The sequence below is a fragment of the Clavelina lepadiformis genome, chromosome 1 (assembly GCF_947623445.1).
Source record: "Clavelina lepadiformis chromosome 1, kaClaLepa1.1, whole genome shotgun sequence".
Taxonomy (NCBI): domain Eukaryota; kingdom Metazoa; phylum Chordata; class Ascidiacea; order Aplousobranchia; family Clavelinidae; genus Clavelina; species Clavelina lepadiformis.
In genome coordinates this window covers 5,598,153-5,614,692 of record NC_135240.1, presented here as the reverse complement: position 1 = coordinate 5,614,692, position 16,540 = coordinate 5,598,153, and the positions used below count along the sequence as shown (strand labels likewise).

The window sequence follows — 16,540 nt, the reverse complement described above, 5'->3', positions numbered from 1 at the left end:
AAAATTTGAGATCATGAAAACTAGCCCAAAAAACGGCATCCCGAAATGAAAAAATTCACTAGCGCACAATGTGTTGGCAATGTAAATGGCCACCCTGGCTGTCATAACCTTGGAACTAAAGTACAGATCCAAAAAGCAACCAAGGCTTTATTAAACTGAATTGCGCTAGTCCTAAAATAAGACATGTAATTAGTTACGCAAGACCTTACTATAAACTATACGCGACTATGCGTCATTATGCGCGAAGCAGGAAGGAAAATAAGCAGTAAGAAATCTCACCACACTGGCTATATTTGATTTTAGTGATATCGCTATCAATCCCATGTTCAACTGCTTTTCTTATCGCACAATCGTTCGGTGTGCACACTCTGATATTTGTGGCAACTTACACTTGCCTAATAACCAGGTGTGCAGTGCCAATGTTGTAGGTGCCCGAGCTCTGTTGGTTTTGACAAAGCTTGCCATTGCTTATGCTGTTTCTACAGCGTACTTCGTGTTCGCATCCCTCAATTAATTATTGTTTTCGCCTTAAATGTGGTGAACGAAAAATTGTGCTGACTCAGGTGATCGCAAACAAAATAGCAATGACGATGATAATTACCACAAATAAGTCAGGCAGGTGTGACAAGGCCTCGAAGGCAAGAACATATTTTGTAAACATAGTAGCCGTAAACATAGCGAACGTAGACAGCCATGGTACACTACATGGTCACACTACCTCTATAGTCTATACTCTATAAGTCTATAGTATAGCATCTATGCTATTGATAGTTTTAGCCTGTTTAAATTTGTATACTTTTTTCTTGAAATTTATAAGAAACGTTGAAATTTATAATACGTTAATATTAAAGTTGCCTTCTAAATTTCTTTACCTTTTTATAGCTTGTTGTTTGACAATCGCTCAGTCAAAATGTGGAAAACTAAAAGAATAATGGTGGCACACATTGCACTTTTATTCAAACTTATAGACGTGTAAAACCTGTAACTACCCAAGAGTGGAAAAGTTTAAAAGACACAATTAGCTTTTATAAATCCAGTAACTTGTAATATTTGTACATGAAATTACTTCCACTTATCAAAGAAGGTTAATGCATTGGCAACAGGTAGCCTGCGATAAAAAAATGCCGCATATAAACCAATTTTTTTGTTTCCCCTTTTTCACTAAGTTAGTAAAACGTTTAGCAGTTGCTAGTTGCTACACGTTTTTCGCTTCGCTAGCAATGCCCAGAAAAGTTTACGCTTGACCTAATGGAGTACAAATTGAGCAGATTATTCACGAATAGAATTGCCGTTTGCTCGCCTGTAAAAAGGTAAATGCCGTTTATAGCATCTTTGTTGTAGGCTTCAACAAATAAAAACCAGGGCTATAGGCTGTAGCCTGGAAATTAGGCCTATCCAGATTTGATAGGCCCTATATATCTTGAAAGTTTAAAGGCGTAGGAATACTATTTTTGCTAGAGCAGAAAAGGTGAAACCAAATCAGCGTGGGTTTGAAACATATCTAAATATCACAAACTCGGTGATTTCACTGATCTCAGAGTGAAAGGCAAATACAGAACTTAGCTCAACATTGTATCAGTATGAAGTCATCAGGAAAATAAATGCTGCATATGAGTAGTTTGGCAATTTTTGATCATATTCTAAACTTTATTTTTTTGTTTAGTGACAAGCTATTGAAAGACTATTAACAAAAAGTTGGAGTTGCATTCTTACGCAGCTTTCTGTCTGTACCCAAGCGATAAAAACATGTACGTACATGGCCAGACTGGATGACTTTTGTTACGTCCAAGCGTAAGCTCGTGTAATTTTTGTCGTTTCCAAAAGAACTATGAAATTTTTCTTTTCCGGCGTCCATCATTAACGGTCATTTTGACTCAGAGTTGTCAGTCAGGGCCGGACTTTTCGGGCCGGGTTCGAGTTTTATTTCAAAAAAAAATCCCGGCTCGAAATCATACTCACTCTCAGCCACATTTGTGTCGTAATTTAAGTTTCTTTGCACGAATGTTCGTACGTGCTGAAACCCCTCTAAGAGCGCAAAGCTCGACTTAGAAGAAGGATAACAGTCAAAGAATAACATCAAAAGATGGCTTTGAATTATTCAGTAATCTTAATTTTCGGGTCTAATTTGGGCTTAATTCGGGCTTGTAGTTTCGGGTTCGTGTTAACAATATAAGGCCCGTTTACAACCCTGTTGTGGCTGCCAGCTTTTGAACTAACAAATCGATATTGATGATCATTTTGCTGAATATGCATTAGGTTAACAGGATAAGCAATTAACGGCTTTGGTAAACATCTTTTACAAAGCTATATCTGTAGCTTTTATCCCATCAAGTTATTTATATTTTCACGATTTATTGTTTGTATGATATACGGCTGTATCATGTTAGGCCATATGTTCTGCTTCTCAACGAATATACTGTAACTATGATGATTCCTATATACAACTTACCTTATTAAAATAAAATTAGAGAGAGTTTGAAATTGTTGTTTAAAACTTAAGAAAACCTGAACTTTTAAGAATTAAACATGTACCGACTACCGGTTACGCATGGAAGGTTTTACTATTTTAGGCAAAGCATTAAGCATAGCGAACACGCATGAAGTGCAAAACAGTGGTGCTGCAGATGTTTGGACAGTAGCTGCCACAACGATGAAAGCTCGCAACGGAAACAACGGAGCAGAGAAGGATGCTAACAATGACAATGAAAAAGATGAAGTGTCATATTTTGGACTAGTAAGATGAGTTAATACTGACTTTTATATGTAGCACTGCCTCAGGAAAAATCTCCAAGCATATTTTGCTTTAAAACTAGGTCCATGGAAACAGCAGCCAACGCTACGTTCGTTTAAGTTGCCAACTCAATGGTACATTTGGTTAAGTTAAGCAAACGTAAAATTTGCTGGCAAAAATTTCTTTGGACCCAGTCTAAAGCTTTACTCAACTGTGGGCTAAGTAATTTGATTTACTCAGAAAATAACTAGTTGTACTTGCAAAACCCGAGGCGGAACTTGTTATATAGGACAGCCTTCTATATTTTATTCGCAGTATAGGTATGCTGACGTACGGGGCAAGCTGATGATGGCCGTGGGCGTTCTGGCTGCCACCGGGCATGGTCTTTGCTGGAAACTCTTGTTCATTTTCTTTGGCCCCCTGGCAATGCAATTCGTCGATTACGGGCGATATCAACAATGTGGTTTGGCCTACCAGCAATGTCTAGACGCAAATCTTACTACTTTGAATGAAAGGTGAGCGACGGAATGCACTTTACGCAGATGTAAAGCTCAGAAATACGAACCAAGGAAATGAATTGGGTTTTAGTAGCTAAGTTGTTACTATCAGTGTAAAAATAAACTATTTATCTCGACGACACCAAAGCGTTTAGGCTTGGCAAAAAATGATTTACCCTCACCGATTATATCTTTAAATAGAACTTGCTCAGAACGATTTTCATACGTTTAACCGATGAGAAGGCGAGTTTTTTTTATTTTACCACTAAAACGGTATCGAGTATCAACGCGTCAAACGTGAAAACGTAAACCACTGTCTGACCATGCACTACTCTTGCAATTTCTGAAAGGGCGTAGAGTCACTTTACATAAATAGACAATACGTGATGCAATTGTAACTGTACTCCACTTACCAATCGCTCTTCGAGTGAAAACGTCACTCATTTGTTATTCATTAGTTATGAACGTTTCCTAAAATCTTATCATAACTACATCCTTAATCCAACAATCTCATTTTGGCCATAAAAATCGCAGCTCGTGGAACGCAACAATTCAACCTGGTTTGGACACTTTTGAAGAAAACACGGTTCAACTGGTTTATAGATTCGTTTTAATCGCTGTCGCCATGTTCGTTCTTGGCTTCATTCAAGTATCCACCTGGAACCATCAAGCGACGAGGTGATCTGTCTTTTTTGAGATTCTACATAGCGCGTGCGAAATGAAATAAAATTACAAATTTGTGACAATAACAAATCAATTAACTTTATCAAATGACTTAATGAGACTGTAGTAGTCTAATATAATTTGTTACGTTTCCGTCGTAACTTGGCCTCGCCTTGCAAAGTTAACAACGTCAAAGTAGATCACGACAGGTCAGGGTGAATGTAAACTAGAGACCATACACCTCTTCGAATCGTGTCTAGATTTTAGTAACATGTTTTATTCAAGTTCATGTTTGTTGGAATTCCAGGCAAGCCAAGATCATTCGACTCGCCTTCTTTCGCTCATTATTACGTCAAGATATTTCATTTCACGACGTCTCATCACCTGGTGAACTAAATGCAAGGTTATCAAGGTACGAAGAGTTATTTGTACTGTATGCCATGAATGTCACCCAAATAAGAGCTTACCACTGATAACTTGAAAAAATTTCAGCGATATACAAATTGTCAAGGCCGGAATCGGGGAAAAAGCGTCGATCGTGATACAACAATTCTCGTCTTCCTTTTGTGGCGTCATAATCGCCATGATCGCTTCTTGGAGATTAACCTTAATCGGTCTGGCAATCACTCCGATTCTGGCGGTAGCTCAAACACTTACTATAAAGGTATTGTACGTTCTCAAGTTCAAACCAAGCAAAAAACAAGGACGGAATCCTATGTTTTGTTACTGTGTACAGATTTCTGGTATCTACGCCAGACGAGAACTGGCAGCTTACGCGAAAGCTGGCTCGATTTCCGAGGAAGCTTTGGCAGCCATTAGAACTGTGGCGGCGTTTGGTTGTCAAGAGAATGAGGTTAAAAGGTACTGTACGTGAGGTGGGCTAAATAAGTAAAAATTAAAGACTAGTTTGTAGGTTAATAATTATCTATATCAACAAGATTATGCTCAGCATAAACAGATCAGTGGATTTATTTTCATGCTGCTTGTCAGGATTTCTTTTGTAGCCATAACGTGCAGACGTGTTTCCCCGCATTCATTTTAATTTAGGTGTTGACAGCGCCATGCTATGTTTTCTGTGCTTTCTTTTTTCCTTGTTTGTTGTAAAAGTATTTTGGCTTTTATGGCCGCCGTGATAACCTTTCATCGTTAGAGCACCGCTGTAGTCAACACCTGTTTCTACGTTAGGCCATAGGGGCTTTGCCGCTTTTTCTCTCAGTCATTCATTGCTGGTGAGCATGTTTCTAGTTTTTTTGTGGCGAAAGAAGGTTGATAGCATACGTTTTGCTCACCGCGGTTAGTGGTAAAAAAGCAAATTATTACGATAATCCTTTGAATTAAGATACGTTGGCCATCTTGATGAAGCGAAAAAAGTTGCAGTGAAACGAGGTTTCGCGCCAGGTTTCTGCCTAGGGGTGGTCTACTGCACAATGTATCTCATTTACGCGTCGACGTTCTGGTACGGAACGGTCCTCATTCTAGATGGGACACTTACATTCGCAAATATGACAACCTGTTTCTTTTGCTTGGTGTCATCATCTTATGCTTTTGGACAGGTAATGTGATGAGAAAATCGCAAGAAAAATTGTGGTGATAAAAAGCTACGGCAAAAAATTTGGCTTTTGATTAAATGACCACATTTTAATCACTGGAATGTTTTTAGGCTGGAAGTCAGCTAAAGTCATGCACTGATGCGAAATACGCTGGGGCAAAAATCTTTGAAATAATTGACCGTACGCCGGAGATAGATGTCTTCTCTGAAGAAGGAAAAGAACCAAATTCTAAGAATGCTTTAATAAGGTTTCATGGTGTTGACTTTGCTTATCCGACCAGGGCTGAAATTAAGGTAAGAACCTTAACAAAACTTTTCACAACAAATAACATTTGTCCATCAAAGAAATCACGAATACGTTGTTTACTGTTACATCAGTGGTTTTCCACCTTTGTTACGCGTTGATTTTTGTCGTTTCGCAAAGAAACAATGGGTACTCTTATTTTATTATCTTCGCTTACGAAACCAAGGGAAAATTAAAATTAGTACAATTATGTGTTTTGTAAGTTGTGGCAATGTCTTTTCATGCAGTTGGCTACTGATATATTAATAATTTAAGATACGAAAGCGAGGTGAGAACTTTGTTGCGTTATGAAGCATACTTTCCTTCGTCTACTCTTAACGATTCGAAAACTTGAATTATCTAAAAACCACTCAAATAGAAGAACTTACTTTTTAAGAAAATTAGGCCAAAAACATGGGATTGTCACCTCCAAAACTAGCAGTACGTGGAAAATTTTGATTGTTTTCAACAGGGGTCGGCACCTTTCGTACGCAGTGTGCCAGTTTATGAATAATGTCAAAATATCAACAACTCGCGTGCCAAACCTTTTTGTAAGGCATTTTTTACATTTTCTTAAGGTGATATAACGTACGCGTCAAATCTTCTCGCGTGCCAGGGATTGCCGACCCCTGGTTTGCAACTTTTGTCTGCGCCAAGAGCGTTTGCTCAATGGGTAAAGGTTATGGATAAGCCAACAAAAATATAATCCTGATAAGCTATAAGTTGGTTACTAATATTCTAAAATGTTCTCCTCGTGTTGAAAAACATCATATGTTAAAGTTAATGCCCAAAGCCAAGGGTATTACATGGACTGGGTAGCGTAACCTGGTATCTAACCTGAGTGTAACCTAACCAGGTGTCGATCCTGAACGTAGCGTAACCCGGAATCGAATCTGAATAAAGCGTAACCTGGCGTCAAACCTGAGTGTAGCCCGACCTGGTGTCGAACAAAAATGCAGCCTAACCCGGTGTTGTACCTGAATGTAGCACAACCAAATGACAAACTTGGATATAGTCTAACCGATTGTCTAACCTGAATGTAGGGTAACTAGGTATCGAACCTGTGTGCAGCGTAACCTGGTGTCGAACCTGAATATAGCCTAACCAAGTGTAGAACCTGTCGTAACTGCTGGTTAAACGCCATACCATAACGTAATATACGATTACTATTCTTTTTTCAAAGGTTCTCAAGGGAGTAGATTTCACTGTGGAGAGCGGCAAAACAACGGCGTTAGTTGGGGAGAGCGGCTCCGGGAAGAGCACAATTATTCAGCTCATTCAACGCTTCTATAACGTTACGGTACAGCATAAACGTCGTCGTCCATAAACATCTTAGATGTTTTTAGGAAATAAAATCAGTTCAAAATGTAACAAATAATTCTAAAAACTTAACTATACAGGAAGGTCGAATAACTGTTGGTGGTATAGACCTGAAAGAACTGAACGTCAAAAAACATCGAGATTTGATCGGCGTGGTCGCCCAAGAACCAAATCTTTTCGCTACAACTATTGCTGAAAATATTCGCTGGGGGCGCGAAGGAGTAAAAGAACAAGAAATCCAGGAAGCGGCAAGGAAGGCGAACGCTTATGACTTCATAATGAAGCTGCCTCAAGTACACGATTTAACGTTATTGATTCCATACTAGACCAATAAAACATTCACAAAGACTAGAAAAACAATCGTAGAGCGGATATCGCCGGCAAGGCAGCAGAATTCTCTTATGTTGTGTTTGTCACGATGCAGCATTTCCCCACCATAACTCGTACGGTATCGAAATGGTTCAAAATCATTCCAACATTGCCTTGTAAAGTACACCTAATCGTCTTTAAATAATCACCAAATCTAATGCAAATTAAGTTTCTTATTAAAGTTAACCCATAAGTTTTTTAACATACATCAGCCTTTGCTTGTCCATTCTTGATCACAAGCTGTTTGGTGTACACTTCTAACATGTTTTTGAGTAACACTACTAGAAAAAGACAGAAAAACAAACTGTAAAAAACATAACCTCCTTGGCGAAAGTAGCAAAACAATATTACTTAATTTGTTGCCAGAAATTCGACACTCTGGTCGGTGAAGGAGGAGGGCAGATGAGCGGAGGACAGAAACAAAGAATCGCCATCGCGAGAGCAATCGCTCGAAACCCGAAGATTCTCCTCTTGGATGAAGCAACATCCGCTCTAGACACTGAGAGCGAAGCGGTTGTACAAGCAGCGCTCGAAAAGGCTTCTGAAGGTGATTTTGTAAACTGGACTTAAAAACGAGAGCCATATAACCACTTAAACCTAGTGAGAAAAAGTTTTTGACATGAATCAGGCAGAACAACCGTCGTGATCGCGCATCGACTCTCAACGATCCGCAATGCCGACAAAATCATCGCTTTCCAAGACGGAGAGGTCAGAGAGCAAGGGTCACACGACGAGCTCCTCAGGATTCCGGATGGTGTCTATAGCAACCTGATCAACTTGCAGACGGTTGACAGATCTGGGCCGGTTCATTCCACTAACTCAAAGGCAATATCTGACGATATCGATTTGTCGAATAAAATACCTGGTAAATATGTATACCTACAGTAGCTGTGTCGTATTACCGTAACGTAAATAGCGATATACAGATCATATTGCATATGCCTTCATGTGATTATAGAACATAAAGGGAGTATGAGACGGTGTGCTCGGCACCGACAATCAGGTGGTTCATTACACCGACAAGGTTCCTTGAAATATATCTCCAAGCTTGCCCACAGCTTGTCACGTCATTCTTCGATGAGAAGTAGAAAAAGTTTTATGGATGAGGGCAGTGTTTGCAAGAGCGTTGATTTAAAAGAAGACAACGTTGGAGACTCCACAAAATTCTCTTTTATCCGCTTAATGAGGATGAATAAACCCGAATGGGCGTATGTGGCAGGTGCTGTATCTTTATATAATCTACTATTCTCTTTAACCTGAAAGCTGGAATTGCATCAATCAAAGGATAGAGGTGAGGTGGTGTCGTTTTTAACTATCTCTTGATGTATTCCAATTTAAGGTGGATGTCTCTTTGCTGCATTGGCTGGATCTGTGGACCCCCTTGTAGCTCTTATTTACGGCGAAATATTCCGGATATTTTCCTTGAACAGCCGTGAAGAACAAAATCATTTGGCTATGATTTGCGGCCTTTCTTTCATTGGATTAGGGGTGCTCGGTTTAATTTCGTATTTTTTGGCGGTATGTATGCGAAACGTCTAAGACACCCTGGTTGAAAACTGTATTTGTGAATGCTTCAGCTTGAAATGAATACTCCCCCTTTTGCCAGGCGTATATGTTTGCGAAATCCGGAACGGAACTTACAACCAGATTACGAGAACAGACTTTCCGGGCAATCTTGCGGCAGGACATCGCTTTTTTTGACGAATCTTCCAACAACACCGGGACCCTTGTCTCACGTCTATCCAACGATGCGTCTCGCGTCCAGGGCTGCTCTGGTGAGAGGTTGGGTCTGGCGGTCAGAACCATCAGCACAGTAGGTATTGAGCTTTCAACGATAGATTCTATCTTTGCTCTGGGTGATTCATTTTCACATTTTTCCTTCATTTTATTGACCTTCATAGCATATGTTATGTTGTATGTTATTTATATTTTGCCATTGACTGTAGAAAGCCAAAAAGAATGACACTAATCTTGTTATAGCTGAAACAAAAATAATACGCTCGCAAACAATGAACGAGCTGTAAAAAGCGGCAAAGCCCCAAGGCTTAAAATGTCAGTCAGTATGTCAGTATCCTATCCACTATAGAGTGATGGTAGGCTACTATATAACGATCGACAGATCGCTATCAGTTTAGCACGGTAAGCAATTATTGAGTTTTTAAACATCAAATTTATAGGAACGGGTTTTGCAATCGGCTTCGTTTATGGCTGGCAGTTGGCTTTGTTGGTGATCGCCTTCTTTCCATTGTTAGTCCTTGGTTCGCTGATTGAAGTAAAAATTCTTTCGAGGTCAGAAGATGATAAAACAAACGCCGAGCAAGAATCTGGTGAGTATGACTTCGCCGACAACGCTCGCAACATGAAGGCAAAAAATTTGGACTAAGTTGCTCCTCGAAATCTATATTGTTATAGGTGGGATCGCCGAAGACGCTCTCAACAATATTCGTACAGTTGCTTCTCTCACAAGAGAAAAAAGCCTTTATGACCTTTATGCGGCGAAGCTACGGACCAGTAACCGGTGTGAACATATTAAGAGCTACAAGATTATGTAGTCGTCGCCCTGATGCATTCCACTGTATAAGCACTCAGCAGACGGCTGAAGATTCTTTACGTTATACTTGAGATTGGTGGCCCTGCTATAATTGTTATCAAGTCATCATACCATGATCATTTTCCTGCATGTATTAAGCCTTTTTGGCTTTGTCACTTTTCTCTGTGCATCAACGCATGCTGATGTAGCGACTGGGCTCGTCTGCCACTCGTTGATGTCCAAAGAAATGTGAATATCTTACACTTTGAAGGGTATTGATAATGATTGGGGCTATATGCTTGAAATCTGCATATAGACGTTGCATTTGAGGTATTTTTTTAAAGTGGTAGAGGCAATTAAGAGGGTCGCTGCACTGATAATTAGGAGTACAATACCAAACTGGCATCGTTTTTTTCACACCGTGTTGACAACATAGAAATGGTGAAACTTTATTTGTAGAAAGAGGATTTTCAAATCTCTGGTCGTCGGTTTGGGATACGGATTTAGCCAGTGCACTTTGTTCTGTAGCTTTGCCGCAGCGTTTCGTCTCGGAATCGAACTTGTCATCACAAATCAAATGACATTCGACAGCGTTTTCAGGTCGTATTTCTTCTCAAGTATAAATCTACATTAGACTATATAACTATAACGACAAAGGTTTAAACAAGTTATTGCATTGGCTTTATAGGGTATTCAATGCAATTGTTTTCGGAGCGTTCCTCACTGGACAAAACATGAGCAATGCGCCTGAGTACGCAGAAGCAAAAACTTCAGTTTGCAGAATATTCTCTTTGCTAAATCTCAAACCAAAAATTGACTCCTACGGTACCGATGGAAAAATTCCGGTCTGTATTACAGCGACGAGTCGCTTAAACTTGAAAACGAAGGTTTGTCCTTTATCACCTTTATCAAAAATTCGTTTCAGGCTCACTGCAAAGGAGAAATCTCGATAAAAGACTTGCGTTTTTGCTACCCGTGCAGACCTGAAGCGGCTGTACTGAAAGGTATAAACATTCGGGTGAAACCTGGTCAAACTTTAGCTCTCGTGGGTGAATCAGGTTGTGGAAAATCCACCCTGGTACAACTCCTTGAGAGGTTCTTTGATCCAGATCAAGGCCAAGTGGTAAGAAGGACAATTTATGACAATTTATTTATCTTATGACAATTTTACAATGTCATAAGATACTGATCAAAATTTTAACATCTTCATCTAAACAGACTTTGGACGGAGTAGATATTCGACATCTTAACATCTCCTGGTTACGTCAGCAAATTGGAATCGTTTCACAGGAACCGACCTTGTTCAATCAAAGCATAAAAGACAACATTCTGTACGAAATAAAAAGCGTTCTTGTAATAATTACTCAAAATATTTCTTGTTATAGCATATCTGACTTATACTTACAGGCACGGTGACTGCGCAAGAAATCCCAGTCAGATGGAAGTTGAAAAAGCAGCAAAAAAAGCAGATATTCATGACGTCATTTCCCGTTTACCTAACGTAAGTGACCCATTGGACAATGTTACAGTCATTAATATACAAAACCGCTTTGTTGTCATTAATGCCGTGCAGATACTTAGATAGGTTATCTATAACATTTAACAAACGTTTTTGAATTAATGGACAGTAATTGTACAAGTTTTGACCATAGGGATACGACACAAATGTGGGGGCTAAAGGAAGTCAATTATCGGGAGGACAAAAACAAAGGGTCGCGATCGCGCGCGCTCTTCTGCGTAATCCAAAGATCCTTCTTCTGGATGAAGCAACATCCGCTCTGGACACTGAATCGGAGAAGGTCGAGTCACGAATGGTTTTAAGAGTTTTCATAACTTGAAACAAATAACAGTTTGGCTTCGCAATGATAAGACGTAAAACTTCGAGTTTCTTTGATTTCGAAACTTCCATTACGAGCAAAAAGACTTTCTTAGTAAAATTTTCAAATAAAATATCCTCCAGATCGTCCAGCAAGCTCTGGATGCTGCAAGAGAAGGAAGAACGAGCATCGTGATCGCGCATCGTCTGTCCACCGTGAGAAACGCCGACCAGATCGCGGTGATCGATTCCGGAGTGGTCGTGGAACTGGGAACTCATGAGGAACTGATCGCTACGAAGGGAGCTTACTTTAGGTCAGGTTGTGTTTATTTTAAGTAGATTACTGAAACGTTCACCATGTTTGGCCAACATGAAGTGAAAGGTTGCTTAAAAGATATTAAAAGCACATAGATTGGTAGTTGAAGCGGGTACATGGATTAGGTAGAAATAATGACATAGCCTTTTGTGTTCACACAGTTTGGTGAATGCGCAATTGTTCTCTGAGAAGGAGACAACAAACAATGGAAGCGTAACGAAGGGACAAACAGGCGCTGAACTGCTTCAACCTAGCTAGTTGATGTGATGGTTTATTTCTTTTTTCGCCATATACGGATGTATCAAAGCTAATCAAAGTCAATTCCAACATAATTCTGGTTTCAGAAAGTGCTATAGAGACACGAGTATACTTTTTATCAAATAAAATCTACTTCGTGAACGATTCGTGTTTTTAAAAGAATCCAGAAAAAATGTTTTTTGCATACGGTCTTAGGTTAACGTGAAATATCATTTATTTTTTATTTTATTTTTAAAAGTTTATTTTTTCAACCTCCTGTATTGGTTTATAAGCATGGCCACAGTATAACTCTGTACTCATTGACATGCAGTAGCCTATATCCATCTCCACAACAGTAATAATACAACAACCTTATTTTCATATTCTGTACCGAAATTAAAGCAAAAACCATGGCAACGTTCAACAATGCATGAGTTAAAATTATATTCGGCTTAGCCTGAGACGTCTGACACTTTACACTTCATGACTGATTTCGTCCTGTCGCCGTAATTCCTTCCTGTCCAATCTATCATTCCTGGTAGGGTTGCTTCTACCGACTCGACAAGATTTAAAACTGAGAACGAGATTGATGAGTGAGGAACAAATTTAGATGATTGGTTAGAACGAATTGATGGTAAGTTTCAAGTGCCCTCTTCTGTAAAGTAGTTAACATGACGGACCATCCTACAAGTTGCGAAGAAAATGCTCCAATTCTGGAATCGGTTTCCAGTGGTACAAAAACCTTTCGCCGTCGCTGGGCGTTGCTGTTGATGTTGGCCGTTCTTCAAACGATTAACTCTTTCAATTTCAGCGGGTTCGGGCAAGCCAGTAGTGTCTATCAGGCATACTTCCATGTGCCCTACCCTGCCATAGATTGGCTTACCTTGTCAAGCTTTGCAGGTGTTTGTTTGTTTTCACCTTTGCTTGCTTGGCTGAGTTATGCTGATATTACACGTTTAAGAAAACTGATTATTACTGCTGCAACGCTGATGTGCTTTGCCTACCTTTGCACGGTTATATCGGTAGCAGTTGAGAAGCATTTCGTGTTTCCAGTTATGGTTTTTGGCCAGCTATGTAATGGGATTACGGCATCGATTTTGGTTTCCACTCCTGCTGTGTTTGCGGATATATGGTTTCCTGATCATGAAATTGGAACGGCGATTGGGGGAAATTTATTTGGAATTTCTGCCGGATTGTTGCTTGGGTTCCTACTTCCAGTGAATATTCTCGCTACACCTCCATTTGGCTCAATTCGTCCCGTGATTTACTCAAAAAACCACTCGAATACAAGCGCTGCATGGTATGAAGAAGACCATTTCTCTTTAACAGTGATGTATGCCGTTTTCCTGGTTATATCCATGTCGACGCTGGTTCTAGTTGTCACATTCTTCGTAGACGAGCCGCTTCTTCCTCCGTCACAAGCCCAACTTGTAAAGAGACAAAACGAACGTTCTAAAAAGGAAGACCCGACAATTACGACTTTTTTCAAGCAAACTACGATGCTTTTTAACGACCGCATCTTTGTGTTGTCTGCTCTGGTATTAGGTGTGGTGTTTCACATCAACTCTTTGGAGTTTACAATGCTGAATGAAATAATTGCAAATATTCTGAACCGAAATAACCAAGCCACTGAATACAGTAACCATACTAGTGGTTACATCATGTCTTTGTTTTCAGTAGGCGGGTTATTTGGTAGCTTTGTTGCCGGAAAGATTATGGATAACTACAAACGTTACGAAGTGCAAGCAAGAATCGGAATTTTTGTTGTTTTGTTTAGCAACTTTGGTTTACTGTTTGCACTTTTCTTTCGCTATATTATCGGTTTTTATATCTGCAATGCAATTTTTGGGTTTAGCGCTCGCATAAGCATGACGGCGTTGTTTGAAATCTTAACATTGCAAGCCTATTCTATGAAAGAGTCTTTTGTCAGTGCATGGGGAACTTGCATTCAAGCCGGCCTTGGAATAATTTTTGCCGAACTAGGCCGGGTCTTTTATATCTATACTGGTGGAATTGGTGTTTTGGCTTTTCAATGTTTTGTAGTATTTTTAGCGTTTATTGCAAGCTGTCTTATTAAACCGACCTACCCGGAACTTCTTACTTAACGAAAACAAGTAAATAAATTATTATTGAATATAAACTTTCATTGCCGATTTACCTCACTAATAATCCTATGAAGAATGCTCAATGAACCGATACTTATATTGTGGTAAAAAAAACGTTTCCTGTTTAGGTTTGTTTTGCTCTTTTTTCAATCAAAAATAATTATGACTTACAGTACTCGATTCTTTGCTGCTACAACGTTGAAGATGTCTATAACAAAGGTGTTTATGATCTTTATGCTTTGACCTCCGATGTCAATCGAGACGAATTTGCATTTGCAAGTTGAGGTTTTTGTTGTTGCACCCAGGGTGAATGGAAGCAGTTTTTAATGAAGTATTATGCATGTAGAAACAATAATTTTGGCTTGAATGATCAAACCACCAAAATAGCCGTGTTTTTATTTTCATGAATCAACGTTGAACGTCAGAAATTTTGGCATTTAGCCTGACTTTAGTGCATTTGTGCGCCGCTTCTTCAATTTTAAGGGGAGTTTCTGTAGTTGTTGTGAGTGTTAAGTGTTTTTTGCTTCGGCATTTCCACATAAAAGCCTGAATGGAAAAAATTCATGAGTTAACAGCTGAACTAAATGAGTTTGTGACGTAACAGGCTAATCTCACAATACTTGATCCTGATCCGCAGTGGAAACTTTGTCCGCCGAAGATTTACGCCAGCAGTCAAAAAAGTTTACGCCAACATGACTATTACATCAAAACAGTTTGTTTTCAAGATATGCCACCTTAAAAAACTATGTATGGATGTCGATAATGAACATACGCCAAACTCCGCCTGCGTAAAAATTGCGTTTGGTTTTTCGCTGTAGATTAAATTATTGATGAAAAGACCCTAAATTCCAACCTACATCCCGATGATGTAAGAGTGCAAACTGGCAAATATAAAATCGACCCAGCCATGTCATTCTTTTGTTAAAGATGAAAACTGGGCCTACTGAATTAAACGTTATAGTAAATCTTGGAAGCTATAGGCTAGCTTTCTAGCCTAGCCTATTTATAGGATGGCTAAAGACTGAAAAATAGTTAAAATGCTGGGTTTGTTCATTTTATTAACTAACTTTAAAATGATTTTGTAGGTTTATTGGTTAAGGTTAGTTTCCAAAGTAGCTTAAGCAGTTGAGGGCAATGTGTACAATTCGTCTGGTTGGCTATGCTGCAAAACGTTTGTGCAAATAACCCAGACTGCAGAGTATGGCTGGAGCACACTTGAGGTTCTTTGACGGAAACCGTATTGCACACAGGTAGATAAGTGATCTTTCTGCTGAGAGAAAAATAGGAGACTAATTTTTTCTCCGTTTTCTATTGTAAAATTCCGAACCTTGCCTACCACCAACGCCAGACAGGCTTGGGACACAAGTTGCAGTAGCCTTACCGGCTGCTTCTTTGCACAAAGCACTTTTGCTTCTGCACTCCCAAATTTCGGCGAAAACTGCCATACTCTGCAGTTTGGCAAATAACAAGGGTTCAATTAATACAAATCAATTCAGGTTTATAGCTAGTGGCATATATTTGCGTATAGAAGGAAGTATAGCACAGGAGCACACCAGGGTTGAACGTATGGCAGTTTATGATGAGAATTTAAACACAGATTTTGACCTGTTGGTGTGTGCCGGATACTTAGTTTATGATAACATGAACATGGTAACATAACATGGTAGTTGCACTGCTGGATATGACATAGGCTGCATTGCATTTGAGTTCTTTTAATCAGATAATGATAAATGATTTTTCCTGATTACCCGTATAAAAGAAGAAAAAATGGAACTCATAAATTATAATATATTTGTATGTTCTGCAATTTTACTTGCATCAGATGAAATTAGTTATGTCTTGCTTAACTTCATTCATCACCACTTTATATAGTCACACCAAAATTATGCCTTCAAACGCAGAACTTGTTGAAAGATGTCAAACTTTCGGCTCCATATAGATATGACTAAAATGCATCCCTAAGTTTTTTTAACGCCGCCCTCACTTAACAATCGCTTAAATTTGGCATCGCCATGATCTTCAGAGCCATCCAGGCTTTGATGATGCTGTTTAATGCCGAGAGTGAAATCTGCTCGGGCAAAATGATTGATAACTAAGTTTGTAAACTATGGTTATTAACTTCTC

General features: G+C 39.3%; 2 protein-coding genes across 2 annotated transcripts; both read left to right on the top strand.

Annotated features, from left to right (window-relative positions):
* Positions 1-2,570: 2,570 nt before the first annotated feature.
* LOC143463059 (ATP-dependent translocase ABCB1-like) lies at positions 2,571-12,473 on the top strand. The gene is made up of 25 exons (XM_076961426.1): positions 2,571-2,734; positions 3,047-3,246; positions 3,763-3,906; positions 4,199-4,303; positions 4,384-4,555; positions 4,628-4,752; positions 5,231-5,444; positions 5,552-5,734; positions 6,907-7,023; positions 7,124-7,336; positions 7,779-7,959; positions 8,041-8,277; positions 8,371-8,631; positions 8,752-8,930; positions 9,019-9,229; positions 9,590-9,739; positions 9,825-9,930; positions 10,402-10,542; positions 10,631-10,787; positions 10,868-11,065; positions 11,161-11,273; positions 11,350-11,443; positions 11,595-11,741; positions 11,903-12,072; positions 12,236-12,473. Exons 1-25 carry the CDS (start codon positions 2,651-2,653, stop codon positions 12,330-12,332), a joined length of 3,999 nt encoding a protein of 1,332 aa, XP_076817541.1. The 5' UTR covers positions 2,571-2,650; the 3' UTR covers positions 12,333-12,473.
* Positions 12,474-13,053: 580 nt separating this feature from the next.
* Positions 13,054-16,480, top strand: LOC143473193 (choline/ethanolamine transporter FLVCR1-like). Its single transcript, XM_076970073.1, has one exon. It carries the CDS (start codon positions 13,082-13,084, stop codon positions 14,414-14,416), a length of 1,335 nt encoding a protein of 444 aa, XP_076826188.1. The 5' UTR covers positions 13,054-13,081; the 3' UTR covers positions 14,417-16,480.
* The last annotated feature ends 60 nt before the right edge of the window (positions 16,481-16,540 follow it).

Coding starts and splice junctions, on each gene's coding strand:
- LOC143463059 (XM_076961426.1), top strand. CDS start 2,651: ATGAAAGCTCGCAACGGAAACAACGGAGCAGAGAAGGATGCTAACAAT. Junction 5,735..6,906: donor CGACCAGGGCTGAAATTAAG/GTAAGAACCTTA, acceptor CTTTTTTCAAAG/GTTCTCAAGGGAGTAGATTT. Junction 9,740..9,824: donor AAACGCCGAGCAAGAATCTG/GTGAGTATGACT, acceptor ATATTGTTATAG/GTGGGATCGCCGAAGACGCT.
- LOC143473193 (XM_076970073.1), top strand. CDS start 13,082: ATGTTGGCCGTTCTTCAAACGATTAACTCTTTCAATTTCAGCGGGTTC.